Genomic DNA, 20,073 nt, shown 5'->3' on the forward strand with positions numbered 1-20,073 from the left:
AATCTCCCAGAGACACCACCTGTAGTGAACACATCTCAACTCCAACAAATAAAACTATATCTCTGCTTCTGGATGAAATGGAAGTGCCCTCGGAGGTGATACATGAGGTAATTTTTATGGGCAGATAGGTCGTAAAGGAAGCAGATAGGACAGGCTGGAGACCATTTGTATGTTTAGTGTGCGTGTGAGATCCTGTGCCGGGATTGAAGTAGGGGAGATTGGAAGTCGACTGGGTGGATGTAAATGGCAGGCCTTTAGGAACGTGACTGAAGCCCGTAAATACATTGAAGTCAACCACTGAGACAAATAGAAATAGAAAGAGGACTAGTTTTTTGATGAGATTGCAGGATAATGATAGAGCTCGCCGGCCTGGGATTGGTGCAAGAGTGTTTCTCAGGCCAGTTGACAAAACTGACACTTCCCCTTTTAGGCCAATTACGCATTGTCAATGAATATTTGACATTGACACTTTTATGGATTTTGTTTGGCTTTCAATGATGCATTCCATATTGTTTTTGCAAATTCTGCTGATGTGTCAACATGATGGCTAGATGTTGTATCGATGGCTAACATATAACAAACTATAAAATTGACTTCTGATAGACTTGGAAGCATTATTAAGAATGTTTTGAAAACTACATACAATGCAGAAAAAAAACCTAGTTGTTGAATGCTGCATTGGCAAAAAAGTACTTTTATTTGTATGACTTTGTGGCGAGTGGGGCGGGGCCGAGAGGCGTGGGAACGAGGAGTGAGGCCAGGTGTAGTGATTGGAGATGAGCTACACCTGCACCCCACCGCCGGTCTCGAGTCCCACGTAGGAGATGGAAGGATATAAAACTGGAGCGACTATAGTGAAGGACGAGAGAGGACCAGGCCTGGGCCATATTTTTATGTTTGCTTTTTATTTTTTGCGCACCAGTCGTCCGTGAGGGGCTGGTACACTGTTTTGTGTTTATTTTTGAATTATTAAAATGTTTTGATTGTCCGCCGGTTCCCGCCTCCTTCTTCCCGATGAGTATGGAGATTTTATTATTACAGACTTTTTTATGTTTTGTTTTCTGTTTGTATTCTGTGCAAATTCCACTGATGTATCACCAATACATATAAAATGTTGTGAAAAAACTAACATTTAATGAATAAAAGAATAATTTCACGCAAATATAAAACTATAATGCTAAAATATTTTTATTGTAGTCGGGACAGTAAAATTTTAGATAGAAACAGAAAAACTCTTATTGTTGATGTCAGCAAATACTGGCGAAACTTACAGAGAGGAAGCTGGATTGTTTAACGGGAAGAAGTGTCTCAAAGTGGATGAAGTTGGGAAAAAAAATAAAGCCAAAAAAAAAAAACACTTCAGAAGCAATAAAAGGACTTAAAGGGTTAGTTCAGCAAAAAATGAAAATGAAAGCGTAAATGACTCACCCTGAAGTCATCCTAGGTGTATATGACTTTCTTCTTTCAGATGCATTCAGTTGGAGTTTTAACAAATATTGTCTTTGATCTTTTAAGACGTTTGACGGAACTTAGCAGGTGTTGGACTGCATCGGTCCATGAGAAGTTCTTTGCTGAACTAACACTTTAATATTTACAGAGGAGATGTTCAAGAATCACCAAAGGGGAACACAAAGATGATTTTATTTTCCAAAAGGGAGCAACCTTTTCTTTTTTTTTTGACCAACTTTTTTATATTAACAAAACAACATCCATGGGAGCAAGCACTTTTTAATAAAAACAAGTAAACGTACGCCAAGAGGGCCTTTCTGATCTACTCAAGAACCTGTTCATTTCTTCAGTGCGATGTTGACTCACCTGACAATGTCCATGGCCTGGTAGATGATCTCAGACTGGTCGACAGCAATGACCTTCCTGGCTCCCGCTTTGGCGGCGAACATGGAGAGGATTCCTGTACCACATCCCACATCAAGCACCACCTGCGGGTTAAAGGAGCAGCGCGTAACCTTTCTGCACTATGCCAGCTTGTCTGTGCCATCTTAAGCGTGCAGATGTATGATAATAGCACCGGAGGCATTTATCATGCTGACAGGGTCTAACCCTTATTTGCCAAAGTCCACGGGCTGGACCACGATGGCTGAGATAAGCCTCTCATCGTCTACCCCCACTTCACCTTTTTCTTTCCAGCTCAGTGCGTCACCTCGCTATCCATGTTCAGCTGTGGCCGGCTCAAGCTGATCTAGCCAATGTCAGCGCAAAATGAATGGTTTGTATATGAGCTGTGGTGTACTTTATGTGTGTGCACTGAAGCACCATTATCCTGTTATCAGCCCACTGCAGTTGACACATAAGAACCCCCCTTTAAAAAAAATACTGCAGCCTGGTATAATGCAAGGTTTTGTCATCGCAATTATTACTCTGTCATAGCTTTTTCTACAACACTTAAAAATGGCTTCAGGAAGCCCATACTCACCTTGTCCTTGAAGACGTCCATGTTGTGGTACATGAAGTCTCGATAGCTCTCAGTGCGCACCTTGTCCTGTTGAAAAAAGAGACAACCAAAGACCTAAGCAATGACACAGTGTCACCATCGTACTTTCTATTAAGAAGACAGAGCGCTCTCATCCCAGCGAGGGAGTAGCTGCTGAACAGGATCCAATCATTCAGAGCAAAAATGTAATTTTAACGCTTTATCCACAGTTAAAGCTGACAGTCAAGGAGCATGCTGGAAATCAAATTAACAATCGTTAAGCAGCATGAAATAAAAATCTCATTTTTAACAGTCAAGATTGAATTAGAAAGCAATTCAAAGGATGTGTGACTGGTAATGAATTTTTTTTTGTGTTTTTTTTTTGAGGGAAGGAGGTTGCTGTTGTTGGCAGTGGAGATGAAAAATTTAATGAAACTGGTCCTGGCACGTCTTGCTTTGCTAGCAGAATTTCAGCCAGAATTGGCTAATTAACCTGCCAATCAGAATTAGTACCACCGAACATACATGATGCTGGAAGCTATTTACAATCCCAATGAGAGCCATTACATTTATATCGGGTTAAACCAGAACATGTAAAAATAATAATTAAAAATAAATAAGGGCCTCTTTTTTTATGATTAAACATTTAGCTTAAACATTTTAAAGTATTTTTTCCTGAACATTTTTCTAAACTACTGGTCAAAAGTCTCGGTTGCACTTTATTTTACAGTACGTGTTCTAACATGTACTTATAGTGAACTTACAGTGTATTTATCTAAGAAAGTTCTGGTAACACAAGGTAACTACATGGGGTAGGGTTAGGTTTAGGGGTAGGTTCAGGGTTAGTACCTAGTTATTACATAGTTATTGTAATTACTATAATAAGTACATAGTATGTACATGAGGAACAGGACTGTAAAATAAAGTGCTACCAAAGTCTCAAATAATTAAATTTTTTCTTTAATGTTTCTTAAAAAAAAAAAAAAAGTCTGCATTTGTTTCATCAAAAATACAATAAAAACATAATATTGTGAAATATTTTAACATTTAAATTTTTTTTATTTTAATATATTTTCAAAGGTAATTTATTCCTGTAATGGCAAATCTGAATTTTCAGCAGCCATTTATTCAGTTTTCAGCATCTCTTATTCTTTCATTAACCATTCTAATATGCAGTTTTTGCTGTATGTGAAAACCATGATACAAAACCATTTAAAAGTTAGGGGAAGGAAGAAATTAAGAAAGAAAAAAATAAAAAATTATGTTTCTCCAGTAGGATCCGATTTGATTTTTATCCACTCTTTCATCCATTAAAAAACACTTTCAAATTATGGCAGAAATTCCATTAGCATTCCTATAGGATTTGATGTTCTGAAGGGAAATATTTCAATATATGTGAATATTTCAAATCAAACTTATTTGAAATCACCTTCTGATGCAGATTAAAAAAAATGTTGAAGGAAAAGTTCACTTAACTTTCCTTACATGGAAAGTTTTGCATTATTTAAAGGGTTAAAGATCGTGAGTCGTGACGGTAAATGGCATCATTTTACGGTGGACAGTAAAAGCGTCAGCGCTTGCGTTGCACCATACAGCTCGCCTCTACTCTGCAGAGTTTCAACTCTGACGCAAACCGCTGTTTAATGCAAGTTGGAGGAGGCACCAATCACTGGCCCTCTCCAGGACATACTGCAGTATGAGAGCTGACGATCCAAAAGCTCCTTTACTGCAGTTACAGCACTCAAACAATGACATCCTAATAATAAATCTGGAAAACTGCAATGTGGGAAAAGAAATAATGGTGAATAATGAAAATATGCTACATGCATGCATACAGCGAACCACTGCATCTTTTTTTAAGGAGTTTGCACAAAGTATGAGTTGCCTGTGACCTCCTTCCCAAGCAAATAAGGCTGCAGGTATATGTTAAGATGGGGACAGACGTACCTTCAGCATCTCCTCATGGATGCTGTAATGCCCATAAGAGCTAAAGTAGGCCTCGTCTTCTTCTTCTCTCAACTCAGCAATGGCCCCTGAGCGTGAAGGGCCACGGCTTGTGTCTGCATTCAGCACTAAACCTTGGGCCAACAATCTGGGGCAATGCAAACAACACGCACACACACACATATATATATATATATACATATATTAAGACAGTGGAAGGCTCGGTCAGTCCACCAGCACACGTGCACGTGCATGTGAGTGCTAGCTCAAAATCTTAACCACTGCAGTGGAATTTTACCCCATCACTAACTTCTATTGCCCCGCCTCTTTTTTTGCACCTCTATCCACTTCATTGAGTCTTTTAAACTGAACTCTATGCTGCACCCTGCTGGACACACTTATAAATTACACATCTACTGAAGTTGCAGAGCTTACTCTCAGAGTCAGCCATTCTTTCAAATTAATTGGGGACTGAAGGAAATTTTTGTTTATTTATTTGTTTATTTTTAACTTTAAAAAAATTTCTTATGGCCAGTGCCATTATTGCTTGGTCAGGTCAGTTTAAACAATGATAATTTGGTTTTGGTTCTAACATGAATGAAGATGTGACCTAAAGAAGGGGGAAAAAAGTTTTGCAATGCATTTACTACATTAACTGCCACTGATATTGGTTCTGGATTTTGTTCTTTTCATTAACCTTTTAAATTTTGAACTGATTTTCAAGCATCTTTGTGAGACCTTTCACATACAACTTCAGCTCTATAGGAAGAATTTTTGGCATACCGTGACAACAGTTGACAATAATTAATTATATTAGGTTGGAAAAACAAAGGAGAATGTGTCTGCAGTCTGTGGGACAAGTATATTGTATCATTTAAAAAACTGAAATGTGAAATTCACACTGGTTATACTGTATATGACACATTTCCAGGTCACAGTGCTTGCATTTAAAGTTGTATTTAAAGGGATAGTTCACCTACAATGTTTTTTTATTATTATTCATTTAAAACTTTCTTTCATCTGCAGAACACAAAATAATATCTTTTGAAGAATATTTTGTTCAAAACAACACTGAATACCATTATCTTATGAAAAACAATAATAAAAAAATAATAATAGTGATAATAATCTTCTTTTGGATGAACCCATTCTTCCTTAATTTTTCTTATATTAAAATTCCTTTAAAGGGGTAAAAGATATGCTTTTAAACATATGCTGACTAAACCTATGACTAAAGAAAACAGAAAAAAACTTCAACATCCATAATGCATTGGGTTCAATCTGACTGTCTGTGAGCAGGGATACAAAGATGCATAAATCCAATCTGAAGTTTTCCCCAGTGCCCTGGAACGGTCAAAACTCCACTGGATGACGTGTTTTTCAACTTCATACTAACAGGTAGGACATGTTTAAGATGGAATAAGCAACACTGTGAGAATAAATCACTCATAGAGTATAAATAATAACACTTATGTGCTCATACTTTGAGAAAAAGCACTGAAATCGAATGCATATGAAGAGTGAGGCTGATGTTATACTGACTTGAGTTTGTGCAGATCGTCCATGGCTCGGGCAAGGGCTTCCTCAGCTCTCTGAGCTCTGTCTTCAGCCTGTCTGGCTCTCTGAAGCAGAAGAGGCTCCCGATCACCAGCCGCGGGGCTCAACGACACATCTGAGCCTTCAGTCAACTCTTCAACATCTGACAAAATGTAAGCCGGTAGCACAAATGTGTTTCAAACACGTATGAAAGATTCCCATTTACACATGCAGTATGCTGCCATACCCTACAGTTCAAAAGTTCTTAAGGTAGTAAGATTTTTATTTTGTTTTAAATTGTTTTTGTTTTGTTTTTTCTCACAAAGAATGCATTTAATTAATTATAAGTGATGCTAAAGACATTTATAATGTAACAAAAAATTCTGATTTCAAATAAATCCTGTTTTCGTTAACTTTCTTTTCATCAAAGTTCCTGAAAGAAAAACACTGTTTTCATAAAACACTTAAGCAGCATCATAAAAAGAAATGTTTCTTAAGCAGTAAATCATATCAGAATGATTTCTGAAGGATCATGTGACACTGGTATATTAATATAGAAAACTATATTATCACCCAGTAATATATTGAAAGATGGTCATATAGTACATTCTACTTTACCTGCTTATGTAAAGCAATATATACCATATAGCAAATCTTGGCAGTGTGAATTTTATATCATTGCAAAATATAAACTGAAATATCATACAGCTCTATAGTACATACAAAGCTGTATATATATTATATTATTTAATAAAAACGATATATTACATTTTAAAATATATTAAAATAGACAAAAGCAGAATTTTGTCACAATATACAATAGTAATTCTCCTACCTATCAACAGTAATGGGTCATCTGGTAAAGCTGGTTTCATGTATTGATCACTGTCCCATGGCAATGGACCATTTGAAGCAAGCTCCAAACTCTCTGCAGAACATTTCTACAAAACACACACGGCTTATTCTCTTCAGGCGTCAAGTCATCGTATCACAAATATACCCTTGAAGTGTGTGTGTTAAGAAGATACTTACTGTAGTTCTAATGTAGTTTATCATCTTTATGTAGCCATAGTCATCAAGCCCTAGTGAGGAATGAAACCAGATGTATATTTAGAGACATCAGGCATCACTCGGCACACGGAGCAGTCTTAGGTTTGAAAAACTTACTGTGTTTGTGGACAAGACCTGGAATATCCACACCATGATCTGTCTTACAGTGTTGAACTGTTTCAGACACGGAGGTGAAAGTCCTGTTTAAAGGGAGACATACTTGAGTTCAAAACAAATCATCAGCTCATCTTTGCTAGTGCATGTCTTGAATTGTTAAGCACACACACACAAAACATCAGAGCCTTAATCAGTTTAGCTACTTTTAAATAAATATTCAAAATATGAATAGTCAAAGTGTTCAGGTTATTATTGCAAACTTAACATTTACAATAGTTCAAGTTTATAAAATTCTTAAATCATTTATGTCTATAGTAATAAAACTGAAATAAAATATTAACCAAATACTTAAATAACCAAACTAAAATTACAATTAGAAATATTGCATGCCAATTTAGAGAAATACGTTAAAGCACTGAAATTACTAACTGGAAATTAAAATTAAAAAAGGAAACAAAATATATTCAACGTAAAAGAAATATTCAAGAAGGAAAACAGCACTAATAGCATAACAAAATTACTAAATATGTTATATATATATATAAAATATTGAAAATTACAAATACATGCTAATCCAAAACATGACAGTATTTAAACAAAACTGAAATAATATTGTTTCACATGTCCATCCTCCTGACATCCATGAGTTCAAAAAAGAGTTTGTTTTTGTGATGTATTTGATCTTCTGGTTTCTCCTCACTATTGTCACATTTAATCTGACTTGAATTGAACTGTTAAAATGTCTCCGTTTTGGATTATACATCTAGCATTACACTGAGTAGATAAAAGATAATAAGTAAATATTTTAAGACATTTTAATCATTTCTTCTGGCTAAATAAAAGCTGGAAATAACATGCTACTTTTTTTCTCACATACAGTATAAATATCTAACATGTAAATATACATCTGTCATATTTATTTTTTTTAAATAACTCGTTTGAAACCGTTTTCTTTTAGGAAGCATCATCGTGAATGTTAGTTACCTGCTGTCACAGAGTAAACACGGGACTGTTATGTGTTCAGATCCCTCCTCCATTGACTGCCACTGTTCTTCATCACTGTCGGACAGCTCGGGCACATCATCACCTGCATCACAAGATACAGCTGCATAAGCCATAACTATTAAACACAGCCAAACAACCGGTGAGAACTACTGACATGATAACTGTACAGGAGTTGAACATTTTAAAATGCCGAACTGCAGTAAATTTCTTCTAAGATTAATATGCACTATTTTAATCGTTACATCGCGCGGTTTAAACGAGTTAAAGCACATATGTACATTATATTTCATACATTCACGTGTACCTGTGTACGCTGCCATGTTGTATTCTCTTGAGTTGGGAGTTTTCTCATCCGGGTCATTCTTATTTGGTGTACTTCCCCTCTGTCGTCATGTGAGGTCGCTGTTTCTTCATTAATCGCAGTAACCGTACGCCTTAGTCTTTCAAATATTTAATATATTTCTGTACCGCTTTGTATTTTATTTGTGTGTCTTTGTTAGTAACAAATCATCAAAAAGTCCTTTATGCAGGTACAACACATTGTTTTTCTTTTTTTTTAGTTTTATAATAACACACTACCTACAATCAAAACTTTGGACTCATTTGACTTCACATTGTATAGTTATTGTAAGGCTTACAATAATACTACATTTATATTGTATGGCTAGTGTGTAAATGAATTTAGTCAGTTTTTGCGTGGAATTTCTCGAATTGAAATTTTAATAGATAAGTTAAACAAGCACACATGTGAACTCTTTCAATGCTGGTTAAAATAATGACGGAATCATAAAGTTGGATCCTAACATAATATATATGCTGCCAGGTTAAAAAAAAAAATTATATTCTGAATGCAGATGAACAGTATAGTTGCTGAACAGTTTCTGTGTCATGATATGTCATACTGTTTAAAACTGCAAATAAATTCTTTTGTCTTTCAGATGTGACTAAATAGGTGACTGTTTAACCCACTTTTCAGATATTACACACACAATAATATAATTATATACATACAATAGTTTTGTTCAAGTATGGATATAATGTATTTTTTTTCTGACCAATATAAAATTACATTAAAAAAATGCACCAGAGCTCAAAATAAAGCATATAGAAACAGCACATATCACCCTTAAACGCAGTACTACATTCTGAATGCTTTTAAAATACTTAAAATGATAATAATTAAACTGCAGGCAAACAATATTTTGGCTTATCTTGCTGAAGAATCATGCCAGGATTGCACTTAATTATATATATTAAAAAAAGTGAGAATAAAAGTCTTTTTTATTCTTTGTCTCCAATTTTCCCAAGATTGTATATAGCCTTGTTTTCGAGAATTTCCACTTTCTGCTCTCCATCTGTCAGTGTGTTGACAAGCATAGCTCTGGCCACCGCTGTGATGGGAATAGACATTGAAGGTAAAACAGAGGAGACTGCACAAAGAAATTTTCGGGCCACCCACTCAGCCGGCCTGCTCTCCTCTCGGTCCACTAAGAGCACCCTAAAAAAAATAAAATAATAATAAATCACATATGAACTACAGAACATATGATGATTTAGAAATAACAGACATGCAAAATATACATACAAAATGTTTGACCTCAAACTATACTTGCAACAGATTTTATTTAAGAAAAATAAAGCAGCGGGACTCACGCTGGTCGATAAATGGAGAAACGCTCAAACCCAAGGTCTTCAATTTCTGCTTCAACCTGTCCCTGTTAATACAGCAGTGTTGGAATGGACAAGGACTGGCTTGAATGACAAAAAAAATACAAGCTTGTCCTTCCATGCACTGTTAATCAAGTAAGTGATATAATACCTTTGTTTTCAGATAGAGAAAGCTGCTGGTTTTGTCTGCACCTTTGGAGGATTCGAGATGAAAATGTGAGCAACCTCCTGCTTTGGCAAGTTCTGCAGACTTGAGTACGTAGTCATGATCCACCCGCACAAACCCTTCCTGTAGCCCATAAAAAATATATGCACAGAAAGCTGTCTTTTAGTATGCAATTAAAAGGAAATAATCATAAAATGTAAACTTTCACAAAGGGTTCTCCACAAGCGCATCATGAAGTGATTTTCTTTTTAAATCATCTTGTTCATCAGCTGCTAAAGTGTTCTTTACTTTCATTGCCAATCAGAGTTTGTTAGCATTTATTTTGTCTCATCATGATTTCTTTTTTTTTCTGCAAATAATATAAGACAAATATTTTCTTACATTTATAAATGTATTAAACGAATACAGACTATAATTGAATTTGTCTATATCCTAAACTCCTGACTAAGGATCAGGAGAAAATCCCTCATGCATTAATACAGTTCACAATATGATCGCATCTGAACATACAGCTCCTGCTTTGGCTTTGGTTGTTCCTAGACAGCAGTATCCAACATCATGGCCCTGAAAAGCCTCAGCATACTCATCAAGCTTCTCAAAATCAACCACCTTTTGCACCTGAAGAGAATAAGAGGGACAATAAACAGTCAGAATAAAAAAATAAAATCCTTGATATCATTCCAAGGAGTGCAAGTTGAATTGCATTAAACAACAAAATATCAAACAACCTAGCATGTGCAAACAAATGATGCTAGATTTTGATTTACAGGTCCTTCTCAAAAAAATAGCATATTGTGATAACAGTTCATTATTTTCCATAATGTAATGATAAAAATTAAACTTTCATATATTTTAGATTCATTGCAAACCAACTGAAATATTTCAGGTCTTTTATTGTTTTAATACTGATGATTTTGGCATACAGCTCATGAAAACCCAAAATTCCTATCTCAAAAAATTAGCATATTTCATCCGACCAATAAAAGAAAAGTGTTTTTAATACAAAAAAAAGTCACCCTTCAAATAATTATGTTCAGTTATGCACTCAATACTTGGTCGGGAATCCTTTTGCAGAAATGACTGCTTCAATGCGGCGTGGCATGGAGGCAATCAGCCTGTGGCACTGCTGAGGTGTTATGGAGGCCCAGGATGCTTTGATAGCGGCCTTAAGCTCATCCAGAGTGTTGGGTCTTGCGTCTCTCAACTTTCTCTTCACAATATCCCACAGATTCTCTATGGGGTTCAGGTCAGGAGAGTTGGCAGGCCAATTGAGCACAGTAATACCATGGGCAGTAAACCATTTACCACTGGTTTTGGCACTGTGAGCAGGTGCCAGGTCGTGCTGAAAAACGAAATCTTCATCTCCATAAAGCTTTTCAGCAGATGGAAGCATGAAGTTCTCCAAAATCTCCTGATAGCTAGCTGCATTGACCCTGCCCTTGATAAAACACAGTGGACCAACACCAGCAGCTGACATGGCACCCCAGACCATCACTGACTGTGGGTACTTGACACTGGACTTCAGGCATTTTGGCATTTCCTTCTCCCCAGTCTTCCTCCAGACTCTGGCACCTTGATTTCCGAATGACATTGAAAATTAGCTTTCATCCAAAAACAGTACTTTGGACAACTGAGCAACAGTCCAGTGCTGCTTCTCTGTAGCCCATTTCCTGCACACGCCTGTGCACGGTGGCTCTGGATGTTTCTACTCCAGACTCAGTCCACTGCTTCCGCAGATCCCCCAAGGTCTGGAATCGGTCCTGTTCCACAATCTTCCTCAGGGTCCGGTCACCTCTTCTCGTTGTGCAGCGTTTTTGCCACACTTTTTCCTTCCCACAGACTTCCCACTGAGGTGCCTTGATACAGCACTCTGGGAACAGCCTATTCATTCAGAAATTTCTTTCTGTGTCTTACCCTCTCAATTGAGGGTGTCAATGATGGCCTTCTGGACAGCAGTCAGGTCAGTCTTACCCATGATTGCGGTTTTGAGTAATGAACCAGGCTGGGAGTTTTTAAAAGCCTCAGGAATCTTTTGCAGGTGTTTAGAGTTAATTAGTTGATTCAGATGATTAGGTTAATAGGTCGTTTAGAGAACCCTTTCATGATATGCTAATTTTTTTGAGATAGGAATTTTGGGTTTTCATGAGCTGTATGCCAAAATCATCAGTATTAAAACAATAAAAGACGTTAAATATTTCAGTTGGTGTGCAATGAATCTAAAATATATGAAAGTTTAATTTTTATCATTACATTATGGAAAATAATGAACTGTTATCACAATATGCTAATTTTTTTAGTAGTACCTGTATATGAGCCAGTTACTGCTTGTGCTGTCTATGGAAGTCAATAGGGTCAACTCTTTGTCTACCAAAATTCTTGAAAGTATCTTCTTTCGTGTTTTTCTTTTTTCTTATTACAAAAAATAAATGCTTTAAATAAAAGGTTTAAGAAGCTTCAGGATGAGAAAATGATGACTGAATTAAAATTTTTTGGGTAAACTATCCATTAAAGGCACCTGAATAATTGTAAAAACACATGCGCATTGACATAACGTAACACATTACCAGATTTTCATAAGCTTTATCCTCAAAGGTTAACTGCCTTCGTCCAATGAGAGTGATGCTGGAGAAGATGTTGCGCTCCACTATTTCTTTCAGTAGCGCCTTTCCGGTCTCACCTGAAGCGCCGAGAATGAAGCACGTTCTGTTCTTCTGCCGGTAATTCTCTTCCATTGCGTTCAGATCCATTCTGTAATGAAAAAAAAATGGTTGCGTTCGCAACTGGTTGAATTTTGCAACAGCACCATGACAGTGCAAAATTTGCACAGGTGCATTTTTAGTAATAACTGCTTCAAAAGTTGTTCCTCAAAGCTGCGCTCGGCGGCTTAAAGCTCACTGAACAGTAGTCAAAACTCTTATCTCACTGGCAATATTTGCACACTAAATATAGGTCTGTAATTATTGATGCCAATATTTGATACATGTCATAATGTAAAGCCGCCCCAGAAAACTATTTTTAAACATCCTTATACAGCCTAAGGGATTTGTCCATGTTGTGCAATGCTGAAAAAAGTATCACGTGACAATACAGTCGGTTCTAGCAAGAAATAATATTAGCAACTTTACTAAATTGAATTATTAATTACACGTGACAGCTTCATCGTGCATACATTCTTCCCACTATTTTTAGGTTCTTTTTTATTTTGTTCTTTATTTCAAATGGTCTAACCTGTTAATGCTTTCTGTATTTATTTTTTCTTCTCAGTATTTGATTGTTATTTATCTTAATTCAAACAAGGGGGAAGATTGGCACACCATTTAGGTGTGGTCGTTCATGCTATGAGCAAAAATAAAAAAAAATCGCGTAAGTTACTGTAGAAAAAAATACAAATACTGTCAGCACAAGCAGGACAAAGCAACAATATTGCATAGTAGGATAGTAATAGAAGTGACAGTAGTGGTGCGTAGCCTATACTTCACCTTGGGATCTCGTCTACCTCTGAATTCTCAAGATAGTACAAAACAGCGGCGAGCGCCGCGACGAAAACAGCGAAGAAGCTTAAGGTTTTACCCCAGTTACTCTCAAATACATTCATGCCAAGCTCGATAAACAGAGACGACTTCGGTAGTTGATACGCTGGAGCTTCTTCCTGTTATAGCGACCTGTGTCTGCGCATGCGCAGAACGCCTACATGCAATACAGCGAAAATTACAGCTGTTTGGAAAAGCATATGCACTCCTACTTGGTTTTACTGGCACTTGAAGCCTTCAGAACGTTAAAATATCGATTCTAAAGTATTGTGGCAGAGCAAATGAACACCTCCCAAAAACAAGAGTGCCCAGAGTGCTGTTTATGTGATGGTGGCACATGTTTGTGTTTCTGAGTTCATTCTTTTGAGTTTCTCTATGCATAATTTCATAGATATGTGGCTATATTTAACCACTGGTTCACCTAAAACTCTTACACTATCTGTAGTTAAATGGCATGGTTTGATATAGTGCTCAGGTAAATTTGATCTAAGTAAATGTTAAACTTTTGAAATTCAGAAAAAAAGAACCACATATTGATGAATCAATACATTTCTTAACCACATAATTTTTTTTTTTAAATAAAACAGCAAGAGAATACACAGTAAAGTTATGCAAATAATTGCATAAATAATTTATTTTAATGCTTTTACTTCTGTAAACAGGTTTTGGTTTTTAGGAATGTAACGTAACACATCATCACCTACAACAAAACTGACCATGTAAACCATTGCCGCCCAGCTCAAATCGGCTAATTAAAGCTATAAGGCATAAAAAATATTAAGATATTATAAATGTTAACATGATGAATTTCTGTAAAGCTGCTTAAAAAAAACATTTGTAAAAAAAAAAAAATACATTCAAATTGACTTTGTGTGACAACAAAAGTACATAATCATGTGATACATAACTTTATAATTTCTAGACACAATAATATCATCAACACAATGGCTTCTTCATGTGATGTAAAATGCAGTGTTCATTAAGTGTAGATAACAGGTGAGATGATTACGGGGGGGGGGGGGGGGGGGGGGGGGGTTGATCTTTATCACCTTTACTAAAGAGACAAAAATATAGATAGAGATTCTCAGTGAAAGACTGACCAGTGAAAGAGCAGATCTGAGATCTGGACTCCACATCATAGAAGGAGACCAGACCCTCCTCATAATTCACAAACACCCCCACCTTCTGCGGCTTCACTCTCAGATACAGACAGACAGATGGGCCAGCACAAGCCCAATATTCATTCCCATTCCTCAGTGCCACAGCCCAGAATCCATTCTGAGGACACATTGTGATCAGTCCCTTCCTGTTAATAGATTCTCTGGCCACTCCTAAATTCCAGTCAGTCTTTCCCTCCACATAAAATCTCCCTGAGGAGAATCCCTCTTTTCCCAGGACACCAGGATAGTGATCAAACCTCTCCAGGTTGTTTGGGAGCTTATGTTTAATGTCTCTATGTCTCACTTGTTTCCCATCATCAGACAGGATGAGATATGGATGAGCTGTATCAGGATCCAGAGTCACATCCACTGAGAGAGAGATCAGAGCATGTGAATCTTAACAGTACAAAGATTTAGATGTGTTAAATGTTTAACAATAAATAGTTGGTAAAAGTGATTATATGTTCAGCTTTCATCTCTGAATGTTACCTGTATAATGCTGCATCACTCTCAACACTGTGGAGGCAAATAATAAAACATCAACAGGTGTGGACAAACTAACATCCAAGATGATATTTTGTTGTCGTTTAAGTCATTAATACTTTTATTTAACAAGGGAAAAAATTAAAATCCTGAGGAAAAAAGAAGCAAAACTGTTTTCAACATTGATAATGATTTGACATGTTTATTGAGCACCAAAACATCATATAAGACTGATGAGATATTAGATTACAATGCATTATTAAAGATCGTGTTTCTCTAAAGATTGGAGTAATGGCTGCTGAAAATTCAGCTTTGTCACAAGAATAAATTAAATATATCAAAATAGGAAAGTAGTAATTTTAATTTATAATAACACTCCACAATATTTTGCTTAACTGTATTGGTGATTTGTTCTTGCATCATTGGTGAGCATTTGTGACCTTCTTACGGCCACAATATTTCCCTAGGTAAAGCATGTCTACTGTCAAAAGAAATTTTGTGTGCTGTATTTATTTTGACCTACCAGATTCATTGAGTTTCTCGTCTAGAGTTTCCTGAAGTTGAGTCAGAGCTCTCCTCAGAGTCTCCACACTCACATCAGTGTTCATACTGATCTCAGGCCAGCTCCTGGTGTGTGGAGGACTGTACAGGGATGGATCGATCTACAGCAGGAGAGAGGAGAAATCCCTCAGCTTGAGGAGTGTGAGTGTAGTCCTGTGATGTGAGCAGACAGAGAGACACTGACCTGTAGGAGCTGGAGGTGATCCTCAGTGTGTAAGAGACGATCCAGCTCAGTGTTTCTCATCTTGAGCTCAGTGAGTTCCTGTTGCAGCTCTTGAATGAGCTCTTCATCATGTGTCTCTGCTGCTTTCTGCTTCTCCTCCATCATCTCCAGCAGCTCGGCCTGACATCTCTCAATGGAGCGCATCAGATCGCCGAAGAGCTCAAAACTGGCTGCTTTCTCCTGCTCAGTGTTTTTCTACAAAACATAGTTTTATTTTAAATAATCCGATTTATTTTTAAAGCAAATCCTAACATTGCCAATTAAATATTATCAACATCCTCTCACTTTTCTGAGTTCTGCTGAGTGTTTGATGTTTTGAATCTTCTTGATTCTGTCCTGGATCATCTGCTGCACGTCTTTCTGTGTCTTCATCATATAAAAAACAGGAACACAGACACATTTAATTACTTGCTAGATATTTAAAATCAGATTATTAAAGCATTTTTAATGTTGTTAGTAACTCATGCCTTTTTCTTTTTCTCCACCTCTAGAGGAACAGTGTTGTGAGTCTTGTGGTCTCCATCAGTGCAAAACACACACACATACGTCTGATCATCTCTACAGAACAGCTCCAGAGGTCTCTCGTGTTTCTGGCATATATAGTCCTTTATATTCTCCACAGGGTCCATCAGTTTGTGTTTCTTTAAATGCAGTTTCTGATGAAGATCCAGGTGAGTTTCACAGTATGAGGTCTGACACACCAGACAGGACTTCATAGCTTTCAGCTTTGTTTCTTCACACACATCACAGAGAACTTTGCCAAAAGTTTGCACAAGCTGGCTGGTGTTGTCAGATATTTTACTGTATTTATGTTTACACACTAAGAAGCTGCAATGCTGTCTTTTTTTTTCAGGCATTTGTCAGTGTATAAACCAATGATGGTTTATATTTTGTTGTGGAACATTTCTGTGCTTTTTGATTGTTTTTCTATACAAACTTGAGCTAGATGGCCTTTCGACTCATTGACGGTTCAGTCGTCACCTACATGACTTCCAATATGTTGTATATGTAGTTAATGTAATAAAAAATATTGTAAAACAACACTATCTAGTTTTGATTGAGTTATACAGCAAAAATTATTATTACTCGCTGTAAGCATTTGTTAATTCACTTATTCATTCTATGGGTTACTGACTTGGAGGCTCATTCAGACTCCGTCTCCTGGTGTTTCCTGGTTTTGGTGATGTTGCCATTGCTCTTCTTCCTCAAGTTGTTCATTCAAATCAGTGCAATTGTATTTCAGTTGAAGAGTTTGCAGACTAACAGATCACTTCTTTCTTTAGAGTTCTCATAATCTGAAGATTTCTTTGTATGCTTTTTGTACTGTTTAAAAAAGCAAGATCCATCAGCCATGTTTAATGAAACTCTGTTTTCATCACGTACCTGTCAGGGATTGCACTCACCTTGTCCAGAATCATCTTGCTTCAAAAGACCCTCAAGGTTGTTGCATCAGTTTAGTTCACTTTTACTGAAAACTCCCAGTCACCCGCAGAAATGTCATAACTCCTCCTTTATTTTCTCCTTTACGAAAAAAAAAAAAAAAAAAAAATTCCGTAAAGGAGAAAATAAAGGAGGAGTTATGACATTGGCTATGAAATTTTATGAAATGGAGTTATGACATTGGCTATTCATATTACTGACCTAGATCAACGAATTAGTTTAGCTCCACATGAAGCTTGCCTAATGCTTGTCAGCCAATATTTTTAAATCACATGTTCAGCCAATATTCCGATCACTTTTTCGCTGTTTTCGTGAAGTGAATGTTTCATGTGCTATTTCTACTATCGCATCTGTAACCAAACCCGCTTCTGTGTAGTGCTCTATTCTCACCAGCAGGTGCCAGTATAAATCCAAGATCACTGTGAATTAACTCGGGTTTGGGGGCTCGTGCATTTGCCAGTACTGCTGGTTTTGATGGTGAAATACGTTTAGTAATGTTACCTCCTTCTGTTCATTGTTTTGTTTGTGCATCATTTCTGTAAAGCTGTGGAAACGCTTTCAAACCAGAAAGTGCAATTCACACATGAACACATTTTGTCACCAGAGTCTTCAAATCTTCAAATGGAGCAAACTGCACAATACAGTATCATTAAACATATCAAAATTGTAAATGAAACCATTTTCCTCTACGGCCGATGAGGCCACACCATATGCTCCGATCCTTTAAAGCAGATTTTATTGTCCAACTGTTTAAATTCCACCTCTTGTTCAAACGCTTGTTGGCCGCTAGTATGAATAGACCCATATGTCAGCTGACAATCCTCTTTCAGATGTTACTGAACAAATGCAGTGGAGATTTATAGAAGGCTATTGATATCAGCTTTCATTATTCCTTCTTTAAAATGATTAGGGAAACAGAATAGCTCTTTCTTAAAGACAGAAGAATGTTTTTGCATAAGCTTGTCAAGTCTAATAAACCATATTTTAATATATGCAGCCTTAGAGTTCATTCTTCAACTATTCTTGCAGAATTAAATGACTGTAAAGCACAAATGAAAAAGTGTTATTCAGAAAGCAACCCTCAGTGCATCTGGATCTGCCCGTGCAATGAATTAATTTTCCCTGCTGGTTCTTAACTTTAAGCCTCCATCTGAAAAGCTGCTCTTTTTCTATTATTGAGCTTAAACCAATCAAAGAATCACAAAATGCATCATGAAGGAATCCACATCCCCCTTGCAACTTAAGACAAAAGCCTTCGATCTTGCTGTCCTGTCAGTAACAGGGTGACCGTGGTGAACTCTAGAGATGCCGGCGGAGTATAGTCTGTTAATTTCCACTGAGTGGAATCAAAAGAGCCACCTATTGTCCCGTCTTAGTGGGGGTTTGAGGCAGCCTGCGGAGGAGAGATGGCTTTCTGTAGGCCACTGTCATACACACATGTTGAGTCATTGTGGTCTTACTTCGATCGGATGAACGTATGAAGGAAATGTGATTGAGGCCATGCTGAGTTTCAGGGGAGGGTTGTCATTCACAGTGTCATTAAAAACACTTTTTAAAGGCATACTGCTAAATGTCAAAACAGCATGATATGTGGACTTGACTTGAATTTTTAAAGTCATACATTTAACTTATAATTATAACTCTGCAAGTGAGTTATAACTGTTTCTAAGAAACAGAAGGCTACAGATAAACACCAGACAGTGGTAACTGTAAAGTGGAGGTAAGTGTATTTAACGTTTTAATATTTTTGATTAACGACTTTCTATACAGGTGGCACATTCAAAAAGGCTATAAAGTCATTAGTGCCAACCATATTTACAAATATGTAAGTACGTAAGTAAATAATGAATTAATTAATTAATAAGACTGTTCAACAAACAAACAAGTAAATGAATGAATGAACAAATGAATAAGACTGTTCAACAAACAAACTAATGAATTGATTTTGATTTTGTTGATTTTAAATGTTTTGATGTTGACCTTTTTTTTTAAAGTTTTTTACAAACTAAAATGAAATTAAAATTATATTTCAATTTTTTTAAAACTACAATTTAAACTAAAATGTATTTAAATTACAACATACATTTTGAATGTCTTTTATACAGTGGGTAAGAAAATTAATAAATAAATAAATAAAATGAAAAAGTGGGCCTGTAGGTAAATTTTGGCATGCTTTGTTGTCAAAGAATGAATGAATGTGTTATACTGTGGGTTCTAAAAGTTAATGATCATGAGTAAAAATGCAAACATTTATTAATTATATATATATATATATATATTATTTGTTCCCTCTTTTACTTTATTGACAGCAGCATTGAAAACCTGAATAGTGACTTAGAAATTTGTGACCTAGATATTTCATATTCATGTCATTATTAATACAAACATATTTGTTTTAAATGTTTTTATTATTTCTTTGATTAAATTAGATTTGAAATATCTCAACTTATCCAAATTAGCATTTTCACACAAAAAGTATTTAAAGCTTCCAAATAACTTTGAGGTTGTTTTAACCCTAAGATCCTTAAGTTAAAAAATGGAGGTCCAGAATACACAGAACCAGGAGGCCTAATGCCTCACTGCAGTGCAATATGCCCCATATCCTGGCCAATTGAAACCTGCCCACCGACACAGAGGGCTTAGCCAGCAGAGCCACTGACTCTTGAGTGTGATGCTAATGATGGCCATTAATGGAGCCTGACAGCACAATCTGCTCCTCTTTGTAGCACCTTTGCAGGATCTGCAGCTTGCAAGGGGCCAAA

At 36.4% G+C, this 20,073-nt stretch overlaps 3 protein-coding genes across 7 annotated transcripts in view; all 3 read right to left on the reverse strand.

Moving 5' to 3' along the window:
• Window positions 1–8,445, reverse strand: part of prmt3 (protein arginine methyltransferase 3) — a 41,721-nt gene extending 33,276 nt beyond the window's left edge. The window contains exons 1-9 of one of the 4 annotated variants that reach the window (XM_052602634.1): window positions 8,385–8,445; window positions 8,060–8,162; window positions 7,076–7,158; window positions 6,941–6,990; window positions 6,744–6,849; window positions 5,915–6,071; window positions 4,376–4,520; window positions 2,432–2,497; window positions 1,816–1,937 (exon numbers count right to left, since the gene is read on the reverse strand). In XM_052602634.1, the coding sequence (XP_052458594.1) occupies window positions 1,816–1,937; window positions 2,432–2,497; window positions 4,376–4,520; window positions 5,915–6,071; window positions 6,744–6,849; window positions 6,941–6,990; window positions 7,076–7,158; window positions 8,060–8,162; window positions 8,385–8,400 (848 nt within the window). In that variant the 5' untranslated portion in view covers window positions 8,401–8,445. The other 3 variants (XM_052602632.1, XM_052602633.1, XM_052602631.1) reach the window with 3 other exon arrangements.
• Window positions 8,446–8,769: 324 nt separating this feature from the next.
• On the reverse strand, window positions 8,770–13,589 carry LOC128017310 (oxidoreductase HTATIP2). Of its 2 annotated transcripts, none has more exons than XM_052602636.1 (6): window positions 13,485–13,589; window positions 12,479–12,662; window positions 10,425–10,532; window positions 9,900–10,037; window positions 9,734–9,795; window positions 8,770–9,578 (listed from the first exon to the last, which is right to left on the reverse strand). In XM_052602636.1, exons 2-6 carry the CDS (start codon window positions 12,659–12,661, stop codon window positions 9,362–9,364), a joined length of 708 nt encoding a protein of 235 aa, XP_052458596.1. In that variant the 5' UTR covers window position 12,662; window positions 13,485–13,589; the 3' UTR covers window positions 8,770–9,361. The 2 variants fall into 2 exon arrangements, with proteins under 2 accessions (XP_052458596.1, XP_052458595.1); XM_052602635.1 differs by having other exon boundaries at window positions 13,394–13,582.
• Window positions 13,590–14,449: 860 nt separating this feature from the next.
• Window positions 14,450–17,289, reverse strand: LOC128017530 (zinc finger protein RFP-like). The gene is made up of 7 exons (XM_052602937.1): window positions 17,275–17,289; window positions 16,339–16,563; window positions 16,157–16,237; window positions 15,833–16,066; window positions 15,611–15,749; window positions 15,094–15,120; window positions 14,450–14,973 (listed from the first exon to the last, which is right to left on the reverse strand). The coding sequence occupies exons 1-7, from the start codon at window positions 17,287–17,289 to the stop codon at window positions 14,450–14,452; spliced, it is 1,245 nt and encodes a 414-aa protein (XP_052458897.1).
• Between the last annotated feature and the right edge of the window lie 2,784 nt (window positions 17,290–20,073).

The sequence above is a fragment of the Carassius gibelio genome, chromosome A7 (assembly GCF_023724105.1).
Source record: "Carassius gibelio isolate Cgi1373 ecotype wild population from Czech Republic chromosome A7, carGib1.2-hapl.c, whole genome shotgun sequence".
NCBI classification, from domain to species: domain Eukaryota; kingdom Metazoa; phylum Chordata; class Actinopteri; order Cypriniformes; family Cyprinidae; genus Carassius; species Carassius gibelio.

Excerpts from the sequence above, each read along its gene's own strand:
- LOC128017310 (XM_052602635.1), bottom strand. The coding sequence starts at position 13,509 with ATGAATGTATTTGAGAGTAACTGGGGTAAAACCTTAAGCTTCTTCGCT. Across the intron at positions 9,796-9,899 it reads TTCTCTATCTGAAAACAAAG|GGACAGGTTGAAGCAGAAAT; the intron begins GTATTATATCAC and ends CTGTATTAACAG. Across the intron at positions 9,579-9,733 it reads TTCTCCATTTATCGACCAGC|GGTGCTCTTAGTGGACCGAG; the intron begins GTGAGTCCCGCT and ends TATTTTTTTTAG.
- LOC128017530 (XM_052602937.1), bottom strand. Across the intron at positions 16,067-16,156 it reads ACTCAGCAGAACTCAGAAAA|AAAAACACTGAGCAGGAGAA; the intron begins GTGAGAGGATGT and ends TATGTTTTGTAG. Across the intron at positions 15,750-15,832 it reads ATCACCTCCAGCTCCTACAG|ATCGATCCATCCCTGTACAG; the intron begins GTCAGTGTCTCT and ends CTCCTGCTGTAG.